General features: G+C 36.9%; 1 protein-coding gene across 2 annotated transcripts in view; it reads right to left on the bottom strand.

Moving 5' to 3' along the window:
• The window catches only part of Rabep1 (rabaptin, RAB GTPase binding effector protein 1), a 134,452-nt gene that overhangs the window by 65,454 nt on the left and 44,739 nt on the right, over positions 1 to 24,259 (bottom strand). Inside the window, exon 3 of one of the 2 annotated variants that reach the window (XM_005399641.2) lies at positions 7,405 to 7,608. The exons of the other annotated variant lie outside the window; for it this stretch is intronic. Coding sequence (XP_005399698.1) covers positions 7,405 to 7,608 — 204 coding nt within the window. The remainder of the gene's footprint in view (positions 1 to 7,404; positions 7,609 to 24,259) is intronic. 2 annotated transcript variants of the gene reach the window in all.

The raw sequence follows: 24,259 nt of genomic DNA, 5'->3' as shown, positions 1-24,259 counted from the left end.
ATATATATGAATGATAGTTAACATAGTTACACTACTAATTTTTCTTAATTCATTGAAAAGAAAGGTTTGTGCTAATATTATTTGGAAAATTAAAGGCCTATATTTTATACTCTGAGTAACTAAATGCAATATGCAATGTACTAATAATTTTTATTCTCCTGTTACTCTGTTTTGAAATTTTATTTTTCTTGTCTTTAAAATAAAATTTAGCCGGGCATGGTGGTGCACACCTGTAATCCCAGCACTCAGGAGGCTGAGGCAGGAGGGTCGCTGCGAGTTTGAGGCCAGCCTGGGCTGCAAAGTGAGCTCAAGGTCAAGCCTGGACTGCATAGTGAGACTCTGTCTCAAGAAGACCAAATAATAATAATAATAATAATAATAATAATAATTTTAAAAATACTTGAGCTGGTATGATGCTTACTGTATAATTGTGTATTTTTTCTCTAGGCTAATGGAAGACCCAGAACAGGGACTCATGGTATGTTATTTCTCAACTATGCCTGATGGATACCACAATAACAGATTAATCTGTTGTACAGTTACTACTGTAGCTGACTTGATTGCATAGGAATAATCCTGACTCAGTGGACAATTTCATGCCAGTAAACCTGGTGCTGATTCCACTATCACACCTAGGGAGAGGGACAGCAAGAGTTCCTAACCAAGAGTTCAGACTGGATCAGACTCTGTAAGAATGTCTGCAACCTGGCAGAATGAAGTCCTGAATCTGAGTTGGCTTCCGCATTCCAGTGGAAAGGTCAGGAGGAGTTATTAGGGCATGAGCACTCATACTCTCTCATACACTCAAAGAAGTTACTTAGGAATCACATATACATTCTCATTGGAATATTTAATCTGCGTTCCCATCAGACACATTATAGGTTTAAGCTTTTGTATATTTCTTTATTTATTTAGTTATGTGGGGGTTATATTATTTTTTTATGATTTCTGTGTTTATTAGATTATTACTTTTGTGTATTTATTCTTTCACTGGCTCTGATCTAACAGGTATCTAGGTTCTCTCCCTTATGTCAGCTCTCTATCTACTTTCCTCACCTCAAAGACACAAGACATTATTAACATATTTATCTTCATTGTTTTTCCAAACATATAAATTCCTCCTCACAAGCCTTTAAATTTCCCATCCGGAACTCCCTCACAGTCACTCCTATCTTTTCTAGAATTACCTCTCAATCAACTCCATCCTAAGTCTTTTTAATTTGGCTATTTTTTATTTACCTGGCTAAGTCTTTTTTTACCTGGCTACCTATATTTTACCTGGTTTATTTTCCTCCCTGTTAACAGGTTCTGACAACTGCACAGTTTTCCTCAATCATAAAGTAAATCTTCTTTCTTCGGTATCTCACCCTTACTCCCACAAATATCTTCTGAGAACTCTCAATACTAACCCATAAACTCAACTGAAAGTACACCAATAGGGCTGGGAATGTAGCTCAGCAGCGCAGCACCTGCCTGACAAGCACAAGGCCCTGAGTTCAATTCCTTGTACTAAAAAAGAAAATAAAATAATAAAAGTACTCCAATAGGATCAGACCCCACATCAACCTGTTCTTCTCATCTACCACTATTCTCCTCTTCAAACCTCCCCCTCAGTGTCTAATACTCATCATTCAAACACCACCCTCCCACTTTCCCTCATCCCACCTTATCTACTTGCCTGCAGAACCCCAAGTAATAAGCTGTGATAGTGTGCACAAAGGATAGACAAAGGGGGGAAGTGTAATTGTAAGGTCTTTCACACAGAAGTGTTGTAAGATTGAATCTATTGATGGTGTTATAACCAGAAGTAATTCTTTTGGCAAAAAATAGAAACAGAGTCCAAATCACTTAAAGTAAATAATAGTAGTAATACTAGCCCTGCATGTACAAAGCTGAAAATCATTCACAGGGAGACACTTCAGACTAAAAATTTTCATATAAGCCACAACTCTCCCCACTTCTCATAGTCCTCAACCTGGACTACCCTCCCCTGCAAAAAAAAAAAAAAAAAAAAAAGGAAGGGAAAAGGGGGGGTATATGTAAAAAAGATATAGATATAAATAAACAAACAAAAACCACAGACACACAGAGGAGCATAAGTAAGAAAAAAAAAAAAATACCAGGTAGCAGAAATCTATGAAAAGTTAATAGAAGGGATGAAGAAAATAGATGAGTTCAAAATGGAAACAAACCAAAAGTTCACAACAATTTCACTCTATGTGCCCATGGTGAATTTCAAGGAATAGGTAAAAAACTACAAGCTAACTGAAACAGTTCAAAATTTGAATCACAGATTCAACAAGGATATGGAATCCTCAAAAACATGTCAGATAGAAATACCTGAAATAAACACCCATGAAGAATTCACAAACTGCAGCAATGACCAAGGTAGACAGTGTCTGATATTGAGGACAAAACAGTAAATTACAACAAAGACCTCAAAGAACCCAAAAAGAAATAAGAGAACAAAAGATTATCCAGCAACTAGTAGATGAAAATACAAGACCAATCTAAGCCTAATTGGAGTTACAGAAAAGCTAGAAGATACCACAGATGGATTTACTAACATGTTTACAGAAAAAATAGAAGGAAATATAAGAAGAGTTCAAATATAAAAAAAAAAATGAGTTCAAAAGACAAATAAGCAACGCTTACAGAACACCAAAAAATATGATGGAAAAAAAAGCTCACCAAGGCACATCTTTAATAAACTACCAGAAATCCAGCAAAAAAACAGAATTTAAAAAGTAGTCAGAGAAGGGCTAGGAATATATGTCAGTGGCATAGTGCCTTGGTTCGCAAGTGCAAGGTCTTAAGTTTGATTCCAGGTACTAAAAAGAAGGTAGCCAGAGAAAAACAAAAAATCCCATATAAAGATAAACCAGTAAGAATCACAGCAGACTTCTCAACACAAACCCTACAGGCCAGAGGAGCTTGGAGTAATCCAAGCCCTAAGGACAAATAATGTCTACCCCAGATTAACTCACCTGGCAAAGTTGTCCTTCAATAGATGGAGAAATAAGGTACTTCTATGAAAAAGACTAGCTCAAGAATAGGAGCACTAAACCAGCTCTAAAGAAAATACTCAAGAATATTCTTGACAGAAACAACAAATCAGAGACAGCTAAAAACACAGAGGAAACAAATGAGGTCAACAAAAGGAAAAGAAAAATGAATCACCACAAAGAAGACAATAATGGCAAGTAACCAACACATCTCGGTAACATCTCTCAACGTTCAACTCTCCAATTAAAAGACACAGATTGGCAGACTAGATCAAAAAACAGAATCCAACAGTCTGTTGCATTCAAGAAACTCACCTAATCCAGAAAGATATTCATCAACTAAAAATTTAAGGATGGAAAAGAACATTTCATGCACCAGGACCCCCAAAATGAGCACAGGTAGCAATTCTATTACCACATGTGGTAAATTTCAAGTTATAACTGATTAGAAGAAAAAAGGTCATTACATACTAGTTAAGAGAACAATCCAAGCCAGGCGTGGTGGTGCACAACTGTAATCCCAGCACTTGGGAGGCTGAGGCAGGAGGATCACTGTGAGTTTGAGGCCAGTCTGGGTTACAAAGTGAGTTCAAGACCAGCCTGAACTGCATAGTGAGACCCTGTCTCAAAAAGACAAAGAAAAAAAAGAGAGAGAACAATCCAACAAGAAGAGGTAACATTGATAAACATACATACACCAAATACTGAAGCACCTATCTTCATAAAAACTGCTGAAATTAAATGATGAAATAAACACTAACACACAATCATAGTAGGGGATTTTAACATCATACTTTCACAAAGACATAGATGAACTAATCAAAAAAACCAATAAAGAAGTATCAGACCTGAACCACACCCTTAAACATATGGACTTCATATACACAATGTTCCACCCCTCTCCAACAGAGTATACATTCTTTTCAGCAGCACATGATACTTTTTCCAAAATATGTAGATCACATACTAGTCCACAAAGCCTGCTTAAGTAAATATAAAATATGTGAAATTACCCCATGCAGACTGTCAGACCACTGTGCAATTAAAATAGAAGTCAACAACAGAAGAAATTTCAGAAAAGCCAACATACTCCTAATAACCAACAACCAGTGGATCACAGAAGAAATCAAAGAAGAAATTTTAACATTTCCAGAAATTAAAGACAATGATGGTAGAACACAACAACACTTCTGGGACACTATGAAAGCAGTTTAAAAAAAAAAAAAAAGACAAACATAAAAGGGGCTGGGGATGCAGCTCAGTGGCACAACGCCTATCTGGTAAGCCCGAGGCCCTAAGTTCAATTCCAGGTACCCAAAAAAAAAAAAAAAAAAAAAAAGACTATGAAAGCAGTTCCAGAAAGAAAATTCATGTAATCAATGCTCACATTAGGAAAACAGAGCAAGCTCAAATAAATAATGATATAAGAAAGATTAAGACAGTTGAGAAACAATATACCAGCCCCAACCCAAAATTAAGGAGGGAAATTATAAAGATGAGAGTTGAAGTCAATAAAAGTAAAACTAAAAGAAATTTTTTTAAAAAATCAACAAATCAAAGAGCTGGTTCTTTGAAAGAATAAATAAAACCGATAAATTCTTAGCCAGACTTAGAGGGGGTAGGGCTCACATCAATACAATTAGAACTGAAAAAAGGTGAAATCACAACAGACATTGTTGAAATCCAGAAGATAGTAACTGCTTGTTATATTTCAACAAATTAACAAATTAACAGATTCCTAGATACATATAAACTACCAAAACTAACCTAAGACACTAATATGCTTTACAACCCAATAACAAACAATGAAACTGACACAGTAATAAAAAATCCACCAACTATAAAAAGCCCAGAACCTGATGGATTCACTGCTGAATTCTACAAAACCTTTAAAGATGTTATATTACCAATACTCAGGTTCTCAAAGAAACTGAAAGGGATGGCATGCTCCCAAACTCATTTACAGAAGCCAGTGTCACCCTGATCCCAAGGGTGACTGGATAATGACCCAACTAAAAAAGAAACCTATACACCAATCTCTTTAATGAACATACATGTAAAAATCCTCAACAAGATATTAGCAAATAGAACGCAGCATATTATCAGAAAGATCACATATCATGATCAAGTAAGTTTCATCCCAGAGGGGCTGGAGATTTAGCTCAGCAGCACAGCACCTGCCTGGCAAGTGCAAGGTTGTGAGTTCGATTCCCAGTACCAGAAGAAAACCAAAACTAAAAAAAAGTTTCATCCCAGAGATGCAAGGACAGTTCAACATACGTAAGTCAATAAATGTAATATATCACATACACAGGAGCAAGGTTAAAAATCATACAATCAAAAAAATCGTATCGATATTGATATGATATCAATAGATGCAGAAAAGGCTTTCAACAAAATTCAACACCCCTTAATGATAAAAACCCTAAAGAAAACAGGTATAGAAGAACCATACATGAATATGATAAAAGATATTTATGACAAACAATAACAAGTAACATACTAATTGGGGAGAAACTACAAGCATTCCCCCTAAAATCAGGAACAAAACAAGGATGTCCATTATCTCTTCTATTCAACATAGTATTTGAAACATTAGCAGAAGCAATTAGGCAAGAGAGCAAGAGAGGGGGTGGGGGAAAGGAAGGAAGGAAGGGAAAGAAAGAGACAAAGAAACAAAGAAAAAACAAAAGGAAGGGAGGGAGGAAGGGAGGAGAGATATATATGCACACATACAGGAAAGGAAGAACTCAAATTATCATTATTTGCAGATGACATGATACTCTACATAGAAGACCAAACTCTTAGAATTAACAACCAACTACAGCAATGTAGCAGGATACAAGATCAACATGAAAAAAGCCACTAGCAACTGTGTACACCAATAATGAACTTATCTAGAGAAAACAATCCTAAAATTCATACAGAAAATAATACCATTCACAGCAGCTTCAAGAAAAATGAAATATATCAAATCCCTGACTTATAAACACTTGAGCTGCAAACTTTCACAGATACAAAAGGACCCCTCATTTCGTTTTTCATGCTTTACATTATACTCTTGCATCAAAGGTGTATAAGACTCACTTTGTTGGATTTAGGGACAAATCTGACTTAAGAACATTCTTCCAGAACAAACTCATTCATAAGTTGAAGACTCACTGTACCTAGGAATTAACCTAACTACAGAAGTAGAAGACCTCTACAAATGGAACTACAGTACTACTCTGAAAAAAGAGATCAAAGAGGACATCAGAAAATGGAAAGATGTGCCCCGTTCCTGGACAGGCAGAACCAATATTGGCAAAATGGCCATACTCCTAAACTGTTACACAGATTCAATGCAGTCCCAATCAAAATATCAGTAACGTACTTTACAGATCTAGAGAAAACAATCCTAAAATTCATATAGATCCAGAATAGCAAAAGCAATTTTGGGCAACAAGAGCAAAGCAGGAGGCATAGCAATACCTGACAAATTTGAGACATTTGTAAAAAATGGATGCACCTGGAAAATATAATGTTACTATATTTGATCATAGCCAAAAGGCCAAGAAATATGATGTTGCTGCAGTTCTGATTTCACATATAAACACAAATTTTTCTTAAAACTCTAAACAATATGACAGCACCAGACTGGAAGCTCAGTAACTGGCTGGAGATACAATGCTTTGAATGGCAGCTCTCTCCAGTTTAAGCACAGTCCCTGTGCCCACACAGCTGTATTCATTAACATTATACACCTGACTCCTGCAAGGAAATCCATTTGAAGCCCTAATTTAAACCTTATAATTAATTATAGTCCCACTTTTTAAAAAAATTTTGTTTTGTTTTATTTTTGAGGTAAGATCTCACTGTGTAGTCCAGACTGGTCTTGAACTGTGTAGCCCAGGCCGGCCATGAACTTGCGTCAAGCTTCTGTCTCAGCCTTCCACATGCTAGAATCACAGCTATAAACAAACCACAAGTGGCTCTACAGTCCTTATTTAAATGTATTTTAACCCTGTCACTGTCAACTCTCCATTATTCAATCAGTTCAAGATACAGGTGATGCACTCTTTATAATGTTACTGACTTCCCTTTCATCCAGGAGCACATCTTGAAGATGACAGTATATAAAGCCACAAATGAACTTAAAAGAATACAGGGTATGTTAGGCAACTGCTCTACCACTAAGCTACAACCCAGCCCTTTTTATTTTGAGATAGGCTCTAAGTTCCCCACACTAGCCACAAGCTTACCATCCTCCTGCCTCAGCCTCCTGAGTAGCTAGGAATACAGATATGTGCCACCATGCCCAGCTATAAATTCAGGATATACTTTAAGATCATCTAAAAATGTTCTCAATTATCAGAACCTCATTATCTTAGAAAGTCACAGAACTGATCTTTGTCTTTACCTTTCATAACAGCCTGAAGCGATGCAACTTCTTCCCTCCACTGCCTTTTCACTTCATCTATGGCTTCTTGCTTGGTATTCTCAGAAACTGTGGCAATAGCCTTAATATTCTCCATCTCTGCTTGTGCTTCCCACAGCTGTGTCCGAAGGTGTCCCAAATCATCCTGTGCAGCCTGTAGCACTGCATTTTGCCTCTTCAGATCCTCTGGAAAAAAGTAAGACTTTTCCTTAATGAGGCTTCACTTTATCAGCTTAATGATTTAATGAAGAAATTAAACTGCAAAATGTTAACATAAAAAGTTGTGTAGGAGCACCTGGACAACTCTCCTTGAAAGAAGAGCAATTACCTCCATTTTGGCTGTACCTAGCCCTACTTCCCTGTCTTGATACGTGCAGAGCTGGCTAAGTTTTGTCCTTATCCCCTCAGTAGGCTTTAAGCAATGCAAATGGGTCTAGCCGAGGTGCTGATGTGCAGTCTTTGAAGACTCTAAACATTAAAGGTGATGTTAGCCGTTTTGGTAGATGCCCTGTACACAGTTAACAAAGTTCCATTCAATTCCTAGTTTATCATAAAAGGGTATTGGATTTTACAAAAAATACTTTTGTTCTGTCTGAGATGATCATTTGTTTTTGTATTTTGTCCTAGTGATGCTGTGTATTACATAAATTGATTTTCAAGTGTTGAACCAGTCTTTCTTTCCTTGAATAAATCTCACATGGTTATGCTGTGTCACTCTTTTTGGGAAGAATCTTTTTTGCCATTTTTCTTTTTGAGACAGGGTTTCGCTATACAGCACAGGCTGGCCTAAAACTCACTTTGTACCCCAACCTGGTCTCGAACTCACAGCAATCCTCCTGCCTCAACCTCCAGAGTACTGGGATTATAGGCATGTGCCACAATGCCCAGCCTTGTATTATTCAGTTTGATTTGATAGTAGTTTATTGAGGATTTCCACATCTATGGTCTTAAGGAATATTGGTCTAAGTTTTTCTATTATAGTGTCTTTTTGGTTTTGGTCCTGACAATACTAGCCTCATAAAGTATCCCCTTTAATCTATTTTTACAAAAATTTAGGACATACTGATATTAGTTCTTGTTAATTCTTCCTCTTTATTAAATAAGAAATTACATTCAATAATAATATACCACTATAAATGAATTCAGTAATAATGCTGAATAATTCTTCAATCGTATTATGAATCATAGGGAAAAAAACAATCTTTAACTTTCTAATTTTATAACTAATTTTTTTTCTTTATTTGTTTTACTGCATTGGCTAGGAGGACGTCTGATGAAATAATGGTAACAGGCCTTCTTATCTGTTTCACTAAGTACAAATATGATGTAAGAGTTTGTTTTCTCTTTTTTTTTTTGGAGACAGAGTCTCACTATGTAGCTCAGGCTGTACTTGAACTAACTATGTAGCCCAGGGTATCCTCAAACTCCTGACAATCCTCCTGCCTCAGCCTCCCAAATGCTGGGATCATAGTCATGTGTCACCATACCCACCCTATTATAGGATTCTACTACAATATTTCATAAGTTAGGCAAATTCCCTTCAACTACTAGTTTGCTAACAGTTTATGTATTAAGGGATGTTCAATTTGTCTTTTCTGATTTTTCTCACAGTTAATATACATATTGAGTACATAGTTCCAGTTGAGCATGGCATGTTTTTTTAATACTCTACCAAAGTCAATTTTAAGATTTTAAACTTGGATCATAAATGAAATTCATACATGTTATACTAATATTATTTCTTCCTGTTTAGATAACAAATCCCACCAAATAAACTGGACAGCCTTTCTTTCCCTAGTTCTGACATAGTATGTAAAAGATAGAAACTATACATTCCTTGAAAATTAAACAAAACTTGTCATTAAAACTTCCTAAGTCTGTGCCATCTTTTGTAAAGCAGAATTTCATTTTATTAATTCACTTTCTCCTATGGTTATTATTTAGGTTTTCTATTTGGGGTAACGTGGGTAACTCAAATTTCCTGGGAAATTACTTAGTTCGTATAAATTTCCTCATTTTCTTAGCGTGGACATACACAATACTTTTATGCTCCTGCATCTTTTATTTTTTATTGGTTTCTTCCATAAAATATACTTTTCATTTTTGAGCTTATCAGTTCCATTTGGTAAATTTCTACTGTTATTTTTAACTTTTCTGGGTTCATTTTTTTGTAGGTGCTAGACTTGAATGTTTAGATTATTTTTCAATCTCATGTCTTTTAACAATTCTAATACAATTTTTAGTTATAGGCTTACTTTCAAAATATATAATTTTATCTGATTCCCCATTGTTTGTTTGTTTGAAACAAATTCTCACTATGTAGCCCAGGCAGGCCTCAAATGTGTAGCTACCCTCCTACCTCAGCCTCTGAAGTGCTGAGATTACAGGTGTGTGCCACTGTGCTTGCATCCCATATTTTAAATTGTTACAAAAAGCTATACAGTATTTTTACCTTGCTTGATCTTGATCTAACAATTGATAGACTGCAAAAACATCTCATGTGTGCATTTATCTACTTCTTAAAATCCTATCATTTGTTTCACATGACACGGTGAGATCTTTTGTTAGGTACATATAATTTCATGATTATTGTATTTCTTTGGTATATATTTCTTTTATTATGAGGTAGCCTTCTATATTCCTGTGATTGTTATCATTGTTATCTTGAAGATCAAACCCTAGTTTGATCAAACCCTAGGACACCCCAGTCCTCCCCTTTAATGATTCTTTTGACTTAACCATTAATTTTACCAGTTATTTTTTTTTAAAAAAGTGCACTGAAATACTTTAGTGTTTCTTAGTAGTCATATTTATCAACTTCTGTGCTTTGTATCGTTATGCGTTATATATTTCCTATGTGTTTACTTTTCTTCTTGCAAATGTGTATCTCTACTAGTTACTGGTAGGTGACAAATTACTTCAGTTTTATACACCTGAAATATGTATTTTGCCTGCAGTCTTGAATAATTCAGCTGAATATAAAATTTTAGATTAACAGTTACATTTTCTATGCACTTTACAGATTTTAATTCATTGTCTTCTGGCAATTATGGCAGTCATATTATCTTTTTTTTCTGGACTGGGAAACGAACTCATGACCTCACACTTGCCAGGCCGACACTGTGCCCCTGAACTATATCCCTGGTCACGTATCTTCTCTCAGTATAACTGTTTCTTCTCCTGTCATTCCTGATGCAGGTGCAATAAAGTTTAAAATGTATCAGGTTTGAATTTAATGTTATTTATCCCTCACAACACTCACTACTTAAGATGAGGACTCACATTTTCTTTAGTGCTTTTAAAATCTCAGTATTATCTCCTAAAATATTCAGCGTTATGCCCTCCATTCTCTTCTGGAATTCCTCCTATGTGGGTTGGAAGCTCTCAATGCAATCTCTATGTCTTTAATATGTTTTTGATATTTCTCTCCTTTCCTCTCACTAGGGTAAAGAACTCCTCACTACTGTTTTCTAACTTACCCTAGTCCTCCCCTTTAATGGTTCTTTTGACTTAACTATTAATTTTACCAGTTATTTTAATTTTTTTTTTTAAAGTGCACTGAAATACTTTAGTGTTTCCTAACTAACCCCAGTTAGTTAGGAAACCTGTATGTTTTCTACAGTTTAAACCATCAACCTAGCTGAGCATGCTGGTGCACATGTGTAATCTGAGCACTCCAGGAGGCTGAGGCAGGATGATCATTGCAAGTTTGAGACCAGCTTGGGCTACAAAGTGAGCTCAAGGCCAGCCTGCACTGCATAGCAAGACCCTGTCTCAAAAAGACACACACACACACACACACACACACACACTCGAAAAAACCATTACCCTTATTTACAAATTCTGTATTTTGTTTCCAAGTTCTTTAATTTTTAAATTTGTCTTTATTGTTTTTCTAATGGTTTTTAATTGTTATTTTTAAATATGTCCTTTTCAGAGCTAGGAATATAGCTCAGCGGCATAGTGTGTGCCTGGCAAATGAAAGGTCTTGAGTTCAATTCCCAGTACCAAAAAAAGAAAGAAAAGAAAGAAGAAAGTAAATATATTCCTTTCTTTCCAATCTAAGTGTATTTATGTCATGTTGGCCACATAGCTTCCCAAACCTAGATTTCAACTACTCAAATTCAGGTTAGCATCAGAGTTCTATACAAATTATGACTGTGTATAAAGACTTTTGGGGGGAGGGGTACCAAAAATCGAACTCACAACCTTGCACTTGTCCGACAGGCACTGTGCTGCTGAGCTCTGTCCCCAGCCCTAGAGCTCTATATAAATTACGACTATATAAATGTATAGTCTTATTGAACACCACAAAAACCTTTATTGTCTTTTGATGATTAACATGAGTTCCATTTCTTCTATTTTCCTTCAAGCTGAAAACTCTGTGGCCTTTTATTTTGTGTTTCACTAAACAGGCTCTTGTTCACTGCCTAAGACTAAGGACTTCCAAAACATAAATACTGCAGCAGTAGTAATGGAAGAAAGCTAAATCAGAAAATACTTTTTTCAAGTTCAACAGAAAAGCAACAAAACATTCACAAAACTGTATAGCATTCCCAATTGAAATGAGCTGTGGAAGAAATGAATACTAAGGAATCAAACGGATACTAAGGAATACTAAGAGGAATCAAAAAGTCATTGTTTCTTTTCTTAGCATTCCCATTATGTTTGCATGTATCTCTCATCGATTCTCTAAATACAATAAATGAAAGCACAAGTCCTACGATGTTAAAGTAAACGATGTCCCTACTAGAGAAAAAGAAAGTGAACTTTCAGGGTGACCTTGACCTAGTTTGCTGAAAGATAAAAAGACAGCTGAGCACATCAATGGCTTATATTATTAACACCTGTGATAAGTACAAAAAAACTGGGTTCATACTTCATAGTACACGCAATAATGTTAGCTACCATTTTAGAAGAAAGCTTTAGATTTTATTTTTATTATGACACAAGCAAGTAGCCAAAACAGAAACTAAATTATCAGCACGGAATTATATACTATTCTCTGTATTCAGGGATGCCACCAGAATTCTCAAAGAGGATCACAGCACTCCTTTTCAAATTTTGTAAAAAAACTCCTTTAACTGTTCTCTATAGCCAGCTTAGGTTTATTAAGAACTTCAAACAGAAAAGATTCATTAGTACACCAAACACTGTTTACTGGGTCTAGATGTCAAAGTATCTTTAACATACGAAAAATGAATTTTTAAAAAACCAAGTCACATTATAAGCTGTGTCACTCAGAGATATAAAACTACAAATGATAATGCATATAAGAAATAGGTTCTTCACTGTTTTCATTTTGTTCAGCATTTTACAGAAAAACTCAATTATATAATTTCCAAAAAAAAAAAAAGGAAATAGAAAAAAATCCTAATAGCTTCATTTGGAAACAGAGAAAAATAAAGGAAATCAAACAAGCTGTGTACAAGATTAACTTGAATTTACTGAATAAATAAAAACTAAAACAGAAAGGATAACTGAGTGACAGAGGTATTGGTATGCAAGATAAAGAAAAAAGTAAGGATGAACTTAGCCAGTTTCTCATTGGGTTTGAGCTGGTCATCAGAGACAACATCATGACCTTATACATAATGCATTAAATGTATTACATACAGGTCACTCTAACAACTACTGCACAGAATTTAAGGTGGTACCCGTGTCAAATCAAGGTAGAAACAGGGCTGGGGATATAGCTCAGTGGCACAAGCACCTGCCTGGAAAGTGCAAGGTCCTGAGTTCGATTCCTGGTACCAAAAAAAACCAAAACAAAACGAAGAAATCCTTCAAAGGTGGAAACAAATTTAAAAAGGGGAAAAAAAAAATTTAAAAAGGGAAAGGAAGGGTTGGAGTTATAGCATTTGCCTAATGTGCAAAGCCCTAGGTTTGAACCCTAACAGTACCAAAGGGCAAGTGTCTTAGTGACTTTTCTCATTGCTGAGACAAAAAACACAACACCCAAAGTTAAAGGAGGAAAGGTTTATTTGGCTCACAGTTTGGAGAGGTTTCAATAGATGACTGGCTCCAAGGCATGGTGACACAGCAGAGGGACATCACAGAGGGAAATAGTTCATGGAGGGCAGAAGATAGAAGGCAGAAGGCATCAAGCTACAAGTGACAAAAGCAGCTTCTTTCTTTTATACTCTATTTAGGCTACCCAGCTAGGTTGGGTGCCAAGCCAATCAGTGGACTAATTTAGTTATCACACACCCTTAGTCCCAGTATCACACATTTTAAAAACAGGCACTTCTGAAAAAGCCCCATCTATGGCTGCATGAGACTTTAGGGGGACATCTAGACACAAGCCACAACAGAAAAATAACAAACTTACACCAACATATCAAAGAGCCAGACAGGACTTACTTCCTATGACATTTAACATATACTCAAACAATGATAATGTTATATAACATGTATGGTCTATTCCTATAGTCTATACTTTCTTGAAGACAGCAATTATATCTCATTCACACCAAACTACAGTGTCTTGCCGAGTGCCATCATGCCTACATTCACAAACATGAACATCAATTTTCCCACCTCCTTATCACCCTATGAAGAAACAAAATAAAATAGGAAACAGCCGTACTATAAGCTATGAGAAGAAAGAACTCCACCCACCCCACCCCACCCCACAGCCAGTAAGCCTTTCCAAGTCTAGGCTAAATTCTCTGATGTCTAAAAACTTTCCACCCTACAAGAAAATAGATTTCAAATCTCTTTGAACACTATCTGAAACAAAAAATTACATATTTTTAAGCATAATCCCATAAATATATATGTAACCCAAAAATTTTGTACAGCTAGATTTTACTATTACCAACTATACTGTACTATTATTTTGCACTTTATTCCTTTTTTTAACCAGAGTGAGTAAGGTTTAATTTTGTGACAAGGAGCATAAGGTATGATCTGGGTGTGTTTTACCTATCCTAACTCACACCTGAAATTCAAAACTCACTAAACTTTGTTTTCTACCAGTGGGTTACTACTTACAGTCTTAATAATACTATTCCAAAGCAATGGGTTTTCAAAGTAAGGTACTATACCCCTAGGGAAGCAGGTTTTCCAAAGGATTCATAGACACATGTTTTAAAGGAATCAACTTGTAGATCCTCAAATTCAATAAAAACTCTCTCCTGAAACATAGTTACAGATTCTTCTTCTTCAACCTCCCTTTGTCCTCTTAGTTAAAAACAAAACCAAAAAAAAGGCTTTCCATCCATCCTTAATTTTACTATGGGGTCAACCCACTTTCAGGAACCCCTTCTGTCTCTCTTAAAAAAATTTTTTTTTTTTCTTTTTTTTTTTTGGTCTTTTTGAGACAGAGTCTTGCTATGCAGTTCAGGCTAGCTTTGAGCTCACTTTGTAGACCAGGCTGGTCTTGAAATCCCAACAATGCTCGTGCCTCAGACTCCCGAGTGCTGGGACTACAGGTGTGTGCCACCACGCCTGGCTTCTTAGATGTTATCCTTCTCTCAATAAACTCTTCCTACTCTTAACCTCCATTGTTCCTAGAATTCATTCCTTGATTTTAGAGAACATGAACTCTGTGTTGTGTGTATCTAGCCAGTTGGGAATTATGATATTTCCCTTATGCTACTTGGAGGTCCATATATCATCCCTGTATCACATGTCCTATATTATTGGGAGGTCTTCTTATGAGATAATTAGACAGAGGTAAGAGACTGTGTTTGTTTCATGGATTCCAGATTATTACTTACATAGGTAATAAAAATTTTTATGGTTTAAATTTTATTTTATGTCTTTGTCAACTGCTTAAGTGTTTTGTTAAAATGATAAATTTACACTGAGAACATGGGAAGGTTATAATGGTCATTCAACCTTTTATTTTAAAGAGAAAAAACAATAATAATAACCAAGACAAAAACAAAGTAACACAAAAATACAGAATTTCAGAACAAGGTGATAGGAAGTTAACAATGGTTGTTATATTACATACTGTTATCTTCAACGAAGTTGCTCAGATTACCAGATGTAAGAATGCAAGACTGATCAAACAACTAAAGAGAATAAAAAATAATTTTAAAAAATTAGAAATGATAGAGTTTCACTAATCTAGATAGTAGAGACTCAACAAAGGTTGTTATATTGCATATTGTTGTCCTCAAATTAGTTGTTCAGATCACCAGATAAAATCATGCAAAATTGGTCAAAAAAAGAAAAATTTAAGCATTAACTGTTCCTTTCAATAAACCATCAGCAGTAAAATTCTCCCAGCTATCCTTGTATATACATATATATTTTTCCCTTCTTTCTTTCTTTCTTTTCTCCTTTCCCTCATCCAAGTTATTCCTTCCCTCTGAGTAACTTCTTTACCTTTCACAATATCTATTGTACCTTTGGGTTTTATTTACTTTTTCAGGTTCTTACACTAGGGAGCCAATATGATGTTTACATATGCAAGTCTGATTCATTTCACTTATGAGTATGGTCTCTAGTTGCATCCATTTTCCTATAAAAGCCTTAAGTTTATCTTTTTTTTATAGCTGAGTAATACTCCATTGTATAAAAATACCACATCTTTTTTATCCATTCCTCAGTTGATAGGCATTTGGGCTCTTTCCAAGATTTAGGTATGACAAATTGATAATGGTTATTTAATGGGACATTTTACTCCTGCTCTGTATATCTTCCATTTGGACTCAGTTGCTGAATTTACTAGCATTCCTTGTTTGACTCTGACTCTGACTCTTGTGGTTTGTTATCGCAGACAGCTGCACTACAGAAATGTAGTGTTAGAGTGCTCACTATGGGACATTAACGTGAAATGCTGTAAAACTGTCTTTTTATCAAATCTAGGTCACATTTAGAAAACATACATGCCTATTAATAAATCACAGGGCCTCTTCCACCAGCTAAAAGATGATAGGTCAATGGCCATTCTTTTTTTTTTTTTTTTTTTTTGGTTTTTCTCCGGTACCAGGAACCGAACTCACGACCTTGTGCTTGCCAGGCAGGCGCTTTTGCCGCTGAGCTAAATCCCCAGCCCTCAATGGCCATTCTTAAGACTTGGGGAACACGTTTCACTGAGACAAACTGGCCTGATTCTACTCTACAATCTAGAGAAAATGTTGACTCTTGTTTTGCCTCAGTCTCCTTTCTGGTCTAATCTTCTGGTGGTGGAGACAATCTCTTATGATATCTTCCTGCCACCTTGTACTTTCCTTTTTGGGAGGCATGTAAGGTAAAAAGGAACTCTAAACTGCCCCAACCTTTTCCTCCTACCCAACAACTAAGTTAAGGCAATAGAAAATGTGCATTAAAAAAAAAAAAAAGAAGCAAAAAGAAAATGAACATCTGCTAACACCAAAGACAGAGAAGTCATCTTAAATGAGGAACACATACCTCACCTCTGGGTCAAATGAGACATCAGAATTGTACCTAAAATCAGGTTGAGGCAGCTTGCACTAACTGCCTTTCATGGAGGACAGCAGCTATCAGGAGAATGATTTACATTTGTGCCTTGCATACACTACGAGTAAGAAATAGTAGTCAGCCTTTTTCTTCTTTCATGTGTATGTAGAAGACTGACAGATGCAGCTTTATGAACATGTCAACTGTGATTACTAGGTGATGGATGTAAGTTTAACCTGTGAGCTTCAGAGACATAAATATTTTAAAATGGAAAGTGTAGCCTTATCTTGCTGCTAGAAAAGTTTGCCTAGGTGATTAGAAAGATAACACAAGTATCTTGGAGACTTCATGCTAGCGACCCAGCAAAATCCCTCAAGTCAAATTGTTGCTTCAGTCTCTCTAAAGGCAATCTCTTTTACAGCATAAAAGTTACTGTCCTGTGATCTGCCTGCCATGGTCTCTGTCAAAGAACTAGAAAATAGTGGTTTAATGCTAAGCAATGCTACCTTCTTTAAACATAGCTGTTACAACTGAGATCAACTGTAACTTATGCTTAGAAAAAAAAACAATTTGCTTCCAAAAGATATATAAAATTACCCACCAGTAAGAGGGTGGATAGGCTAGTGGAATTTTATTTTCTGGTCTCTCTCTAGACTTCATCCACCTGCCCCAGAGTGGAGTCAACTGAAGGGACACCCCAAGGGCTTAGAAATCAAATAGAACTTAAAGACATGCCAATTCTTTCTTTTTGCATTTCAGAAATGGGAGCTTCAGTGTCAAACTCTCTTACTCCAGCTAGGAGTGGTGGCACATGCCTGTAATCACAGCACTCAGGAGGCTGAGGCAGGAGGACTACTGTGAGTTCGAGACCAGCCTGGGCTACAAAGTAAGCTCAAGGCCAACCTGAACTACAGAGCAAGACCGTGTCTCAAAAAGACCAAAAAAAAAAAAAAAAATTCTTACTCCTTTGGAATGTATTCTTAAGCACTACAAAATGTTTGACCCTTACATGTTGAAAAAGAGCCATCTGATATTTTTCTGCACTGGCCCATGGCCTGCCTACCCCCTAGAGCCAAGATGGAACACAGAGGAAAGCACTGATTATGATATTATTTTACAACTGGAATTGTACTGTAAAAAGAGAGGAAAAATGGTCAAAATTGCCTTATGCTCCGATTTTCTTTGTACTCAAAAATAATGGTTTCTTATGTTCAAATGTAAATGTAAGCCACAAAAAAACCAGACACATAACCTTTCAGGCATCCACTATCACTGAGCTTGAGGCTACTCTTCCTTGACCTTTGGAACCTGAGGGTGAGGTTTCCAAGACAACCTTAATCAAAGCCTCACCCACTATTACTGAGTCTGAGGCTCCCCCTACCTGCTCTTCAGGTCTATAACATTCTAGCTTCTAGGCCAGCCATAACTGAAGCCTTCATGGGGTTGTAGCCATCCTTAGCTGATTTTGTTGAAGCTTCTCAAAGACAATATCCCTTATAGGAAATAAACAGGGGGTTTAGAACTAACCCAAGTTCATGTGTCCTTCTCCTCTCAGTGACCTAAAACAGATCAAGGAAGATGTAGTAAAATTTTCAGACCACTCTGATAAGTATATTGAGGTCTTTAAAGGACTAACTCAGATCTATAAACGAGAGGGGAAAGATGTAATGTTATACTTACATCAATGACTTCTAATGAGAGACATTGGGCACAGACTTTAATCTGTGAGTTTCTTAAGTGTATTAGAGATACCCAGGGATACATATTTTCAGAGTAAGTTTAAATAAGGCCTAGACAGCAATGCTATAGAGGGAAGTTATCTAGGAGAGAGAACCCAAAAGGTCTTGAAGACTTCTTTGTCCTAGGGCTGAGATTTCTTCTGGACTATTTATTACCTGTCTCTGTCTGTCCCTGGAGGTGACAGGTCTCTTTTGCAGGCTGAGATTACAGAACTTTTTGATTCAAAGTCATTTATAAGAAAGTAAAACCTAAACAGTGTAGTTGGAACATTTTCTCATTCTCTTTCAAAAAGTTAAAAGCAGCCATTCACGTTCTTTGTTTATCAGTTTTTCTGTTTCTCCATGCACTTGGAGTCGCTCATAGCTTTGTCCTTGGAGACATATTCTGCTAAGGATTAGACATCTACTCTGGGAAAGCTCTTGATCTTAACTGTATTTGTGCACCTGAGATGGTTAGGTTTTAGTTCTTGTGTCATACTTAGACTCATTCTTCTGTCCCTCCTCCACTGCCCTATCCCTGAGAAATGACACAGTTTACAATAGTGTTTGGTCCAAGGCAATTCTCTCCTCTGTGGCTGCTGGATTTAAGGACCAAGTTTCCAGAATGGGAAAGGGTCCCTTCCTGGAACCCAGAGTAAAACTGACCTTCATTTATCTCTGGGTCATATTCAAAAACTGGCCTGGATTTAATCTTAAACCTCTCAAAGGATAAATGTACAAGTTTTAGTCTAAGTTTATCTGCCTTTTAGTCCTTAGAAAGAACTGGAGATTAACTCCTCTTCTCCCTCCCCTCAAGAATGAGGCTAATTGGTTTTTATAGCAGAGGATAGACTGACCGGTTTTATAACACAAATAAGTTCACTGATAGAACAAAACATTCCTTGGGGCTGGGGATTTAGCTCAGCGGCACAGCGCCTGCCTGGCAAGCGTGAGGTCATGAGTTCGATTCCTGGTACCGGGGAAAAAAAAAAAAAAAGAACAAAACATTTCCAGGGAAACTTAAGAGTTTCGTCAGTAACAGTTTTAAATGGGAACAAATATTTAAAAATAGGCACAGCTCCAGTCCCCAGAGGGCTGCGTTTTGCATCCTCACTCTACTCCAAAACACCTTGCCAGGCTGGCCACTATTCTCAGAGATGTGCTATGTGAGGTGCTAAAACAGAAGGCCTATAGCTAAGTATGGTCCAAGGGTCACAAGCAAAATGGGAAAAACTGTCATAGGTAACTGTCTGCAGTAGGGGCAGGCTGAAGTCCTGGCAAGCCCTCTTACCCCAGTGTTTAGAATTCATACTTATCTCCAAAGAATACCACCTAGTCTCTTTCTACACCCAAACCTGGCCTGTCCACCCACCTCCCAAATAGTTAAAATTACCTTTAACAGTCTGTCCCTTTAGAGGGAATAGTTACATGTGGCTATCAAAACAGTAGTTTAAAGGGAAAAAAAAAAAAAAACAGTTTTGGCTATCAACTGTGACCATCAAACAACTATGGCTATACAGCAACAATGAGAAGACTGTATAGCTGGGTATTTCAATCAGATAAACCATCAGCCTAGGGCCTGTTACAAATGGTCTTTGCTTTCATGGGTGTAGAAAGCTTTTATTTCTTCTGATTCTTATTAAAAAAAAAACCTCTTAATTATCCTACAAAAAGTTCTGACTAGTCTATTTAACTTAAAAAACTATAAAAGATTCATTGTAATTTAACTTGGCCCAGTACATCTATGTGCACTCTGATCTATTAACAACTTTCTTATGTGTGTCTGTCTGTCTGGACAATTTGTGATTGATTACAATATTCACAGCTGTTTTTGTTTGAGCTCAACAATTTTTTTTGCCTTTTTAGATTTTTAAAACATTTGTCCATAACTTAAATTGGCTTGCCAGGTGTGGTGATGCATGCCTGTAATCCCAGCACTTAGGAGGCTAAGACAGGAGGATCGTTGAGAGTTCGAGACCAGCCTGGGTACAAAGTGAGTTCAAGGCCAGCCTGAACTGCACAGTGAGACCTCACTCAAAAAGACCAAAAAAAAAAAAAAAAAAAAAAATTGGCTTATAGGTGTCATTAGACTTAAAGACATGCTCCCATCCAGGTTGCCAGGCGATCTAAATGATGTCAAAAACTGGTTTTACAAATACAATGCATACTGTTGTCTATGAGAGTCTATCACTGGTCAAGAATAATATGTTGTTATGATCTGGTTCTCATATGTCATCAAAGACTTTGTTAAGCCAATTAAATGGGGACCCTTTAAGCTTAAAAAAAATTTCTAGACAAGAATCCCCTTGGTGAATAAAGGAGCAGCTGCCTGGAAATATTTCCCTCCAGTCTTTGTTCACTAATGGGACCCCAATATTTTCCATAGTCTTATGGCAGACATACCCCAATAAATGTTGCTGAACGTATTATTATGATATGTTTACACTGGCCATTGTGAAAAAGTCTTCTGTCAGTAAAACAATAATGTTTATTAAAAGATGCTCTTGGTACAAAACTAAGAGACAAAAGTTTCCGTATAGCTATGACATTCATTATTGCTAATCTTAAGGTGTACTAAATGTATTCACGCCTTCCAGGCGGTACAAGGTTCCTAAAATGTAAAATTGGGATTGTTTATGGTGATAATGTTTTACAAACTCATGTGCCTTTCTTTTGTGCTTTTCTCTTGTGCTCCAGCTGCTTGTGATAAAAAGTATATGCTAAAATAGCATGTGATCACCAGTCAGATGAGTTTTTGGGGGTTTATTTAAGGCTTATGTGATGTTAAATATGTGTCATTACACTTAAAGATGCCCAGGCACTGAGCAGTCCAGATGATGTCACACACTTCTATGGTGACATCCCATTAAAGGACAATAAATTAGGTGAGAACTTCTTTATGTACTAGAGGTTGACTAGAAAGGCTATTCTACATTAAGATAGACATTTACAGGGTTTTGTTTTGTCTTGTTTTTTGTGTTGCTGGAGATCGAACCCTGGGTTTTGTGCATGCAAGACAAGAGCTCTACCACTGAGCCACAACTCCAGCTAAGACAGACACTTAAATATATTTCAAAGATAACAACATGATTGTTATACTGACAGACTATGTGTGGCTCTTGATCTCAAGTTTTCTCTGTAAAACTTTATCTGGATGAAATTTTAATAATTAAACTTATTGTCTCCACTGCAATACTAATGTCACCGATCGTCTTTTGGGTATTCAACAACTAAAGTTTAGAGATGGAAACTAAAAGGGTAACTGGGCTAAGAGTACAGCCAATATTTTGGTTCTGGCCCTCCAAGGACAACAAGGACCCAGGACATGGGAGAACTTTTTCTGTGAGATCCTACAACTTTGGTGAAATCACCCAAGCTCTTGAGCAGGGAAACTGCTGGACCAAAGAGGACAAGAATCAACAAGTGTACAGGGTCCCAAGAGAAGAAGTCTCCTGTGCTTTCACAGAAGGCAACATGGTTATGACCGGGTGTGATGGCGCACACCTGTAATCCCAACACTTGGGAGGCTGAGGCAGGAGAATCTTTGTGAGTTTGAGACCAGCCTGGGCTACAAAGTGAGCTCAAGAACAGTCTTAACTACACAGTATGACCCTGTCTCAAAAAGAGAGAGAAAAAAAAAAAAAGCAACATGGTCAAGCAAGGCCATGACCCATTCTGACAGCTGACACTGACAGAGGAGCTGGGAGGCTCTGTACGTGGTTCCAAAGTAATGCCTGAGGAGGCTTACCTGACCTTGAAAGGAGAGGTTAATTTTAATTAACACAGGTCTCACTTTAACTTGGTCTTAAACACCCAGGAGAAAAATATAACCAAAAGATGTACAATAGACAATGCCATAGTAATAAACAGGATATAAAACGGGGCTCCAATCACTGACCCCTTCAGGCAGTTTCCAGCTACACCAGTAACTGACCACTGCTATGCATGATTTAGAAAAGCTTCAGTAGAGTCTACAAAAGCTCAACAAGAATCTTTAAATTCTTAGCTAAAATTGTCCTTCAAAAACATCAAACTCCATCTTCTTACTGCTAAAACTAGAAAGACTTGTGTCAGACTCCATCAGCAGAGTGGTCTAATAGCCAGTGTGTTACAATCACTATTCCTGTCCCTTAAGAACAGTTTCTAGACTTGGGTCTTTCCCCAACCTCCCTTTCTGTTATAATGTTCATGCTTCGATTATACATGCTCTAATTTCTTGGAAAACTTGTTTATTCTTGCCGAAATGCTGCCAAACTCCAAGTGATCATACAGATGGAACCAGCAATAAATGTGCTAGACTCCTTTTACCAGGATCCACCAGATAAACCTTGTGAACAGCTCGTAACTGCTAAACCATAACATGACTTCTATTTGAGGACCATTAGATTAGCTCTCTGGAGAAGGTCCCTCACTGCTGTCTCCCCTACATCAACCCATCTCAGCTCAAAGCAATTAGATAGAAACTATATACCTTCTCCCCTCACTGCAGTTAGGGATAGCTCTTCAGAGGAGGAAATACTATAGACAACTAAGTTAGTTACAAATATCAGACAGGGCTGTGCTCTCAGCAGAGAAGACAACTGTGGCTGGAGGCACATTCACTAAAGGTGAGGCTTCCAGAAAAAAGAGGAATGACTACACCCACATACTTCCTCTAGGAATGAACAGCAGTAATTGATATTCTATACAGGCATCAATCACCCTGGGTGGGGGGCCAAAACCTCCCTAGGTTTTTTTACCCTCACAAGACGCAACAGTTCAGCCCCCAGTACTGCAAAGTAAGTATCAGCACCAATAATATTCTTTTTAAAGTTAGTGATAACTGTGTACCAAAATATTTTAATAGGCCGAGTGATACAAAGTCTGCTTTCAACAAAATAAAAGGAAGACCTAACTGAGTAGTTAGCTGCTAGAACAACAACAAAAATTTAAGCTACAGTACTATGTAATTTCATATGTAATTTATAATTAAGAGAAATAAATAATTTCTATAATAAAACTTTTGTTTCTATTTATGAGACCAATGGTGCTCAGCACTTACATCTTCTTAAAAATAAAAAACTGCATCATTCTAATGCTAAAGTCTATCTTTTCTATCCATATACAATACTAATGTAGCGATTAAGGCTTAAGTGAGAAACACAAGTATCTTATGAGGGCTGTATTTCCAATAATGTTTACATTCTAATAATTTTCAAATGTGTGAAAAACAGTGCAATTGATTATACATTTCTATTAACTGGTATAGCATCACACTACAGAAATTTGCATGCATATTTTCATTGCAGAGAACGCTGACCAAATTATTTTCCAGACTTTCAAGTACAGGACATAATTTTAGGTCAATGATTCTCCAAGTGTAGTAACTGAACCAATAGTATCAGCCCTGCCTGATTAATTTGCTTAAAATACAAATTCTGGGACCTAGTAACTTTGGGGGTGGGCCACAGCAATCAACCTTTGTTTTAATAAACCTCACAGGTAATTCGGATACAAAAATTCAGAACCACTTTTAAGAACAAAATTCCAGAGCTAGATTTGGTGGCACATCCTGTAATCCCAGCACTTGGGGGTGCGTTGAGGCAGAAGGCAGGAATTCAAGGCCAACCTGAACTACACTGTGAGAGCCGGTCTCAAAAAAAGAGGTTAGGGGGCTGGGGATTTAGCTCAGCGGCAAAGCGCCTGCCTGGCAAGCGCAAGGTCGTGAGTTCAGTTCCCGGTACCGGAGAAAAACCAAAAAA

Source organism: Chinchilla lanigera, unplaced genomic scaffold, assembly GCF_000276665.1.
Source record: "Chinchilla lanigera isolate Chin_1 unplaced genomic scaffold, ChiLan1.0 scaffold00066, whole genome shotgun sequence".
NCBI classification, from domain to species: Eukaryota; Metazoa; Chordata; class Mammalia; order Rodentia; family Chinchillidae; genus Chinchilla; species Chinchilla lanigera.
This window is presented reverse-complemented; position numbering and strand designations above follow the sequence as displayed.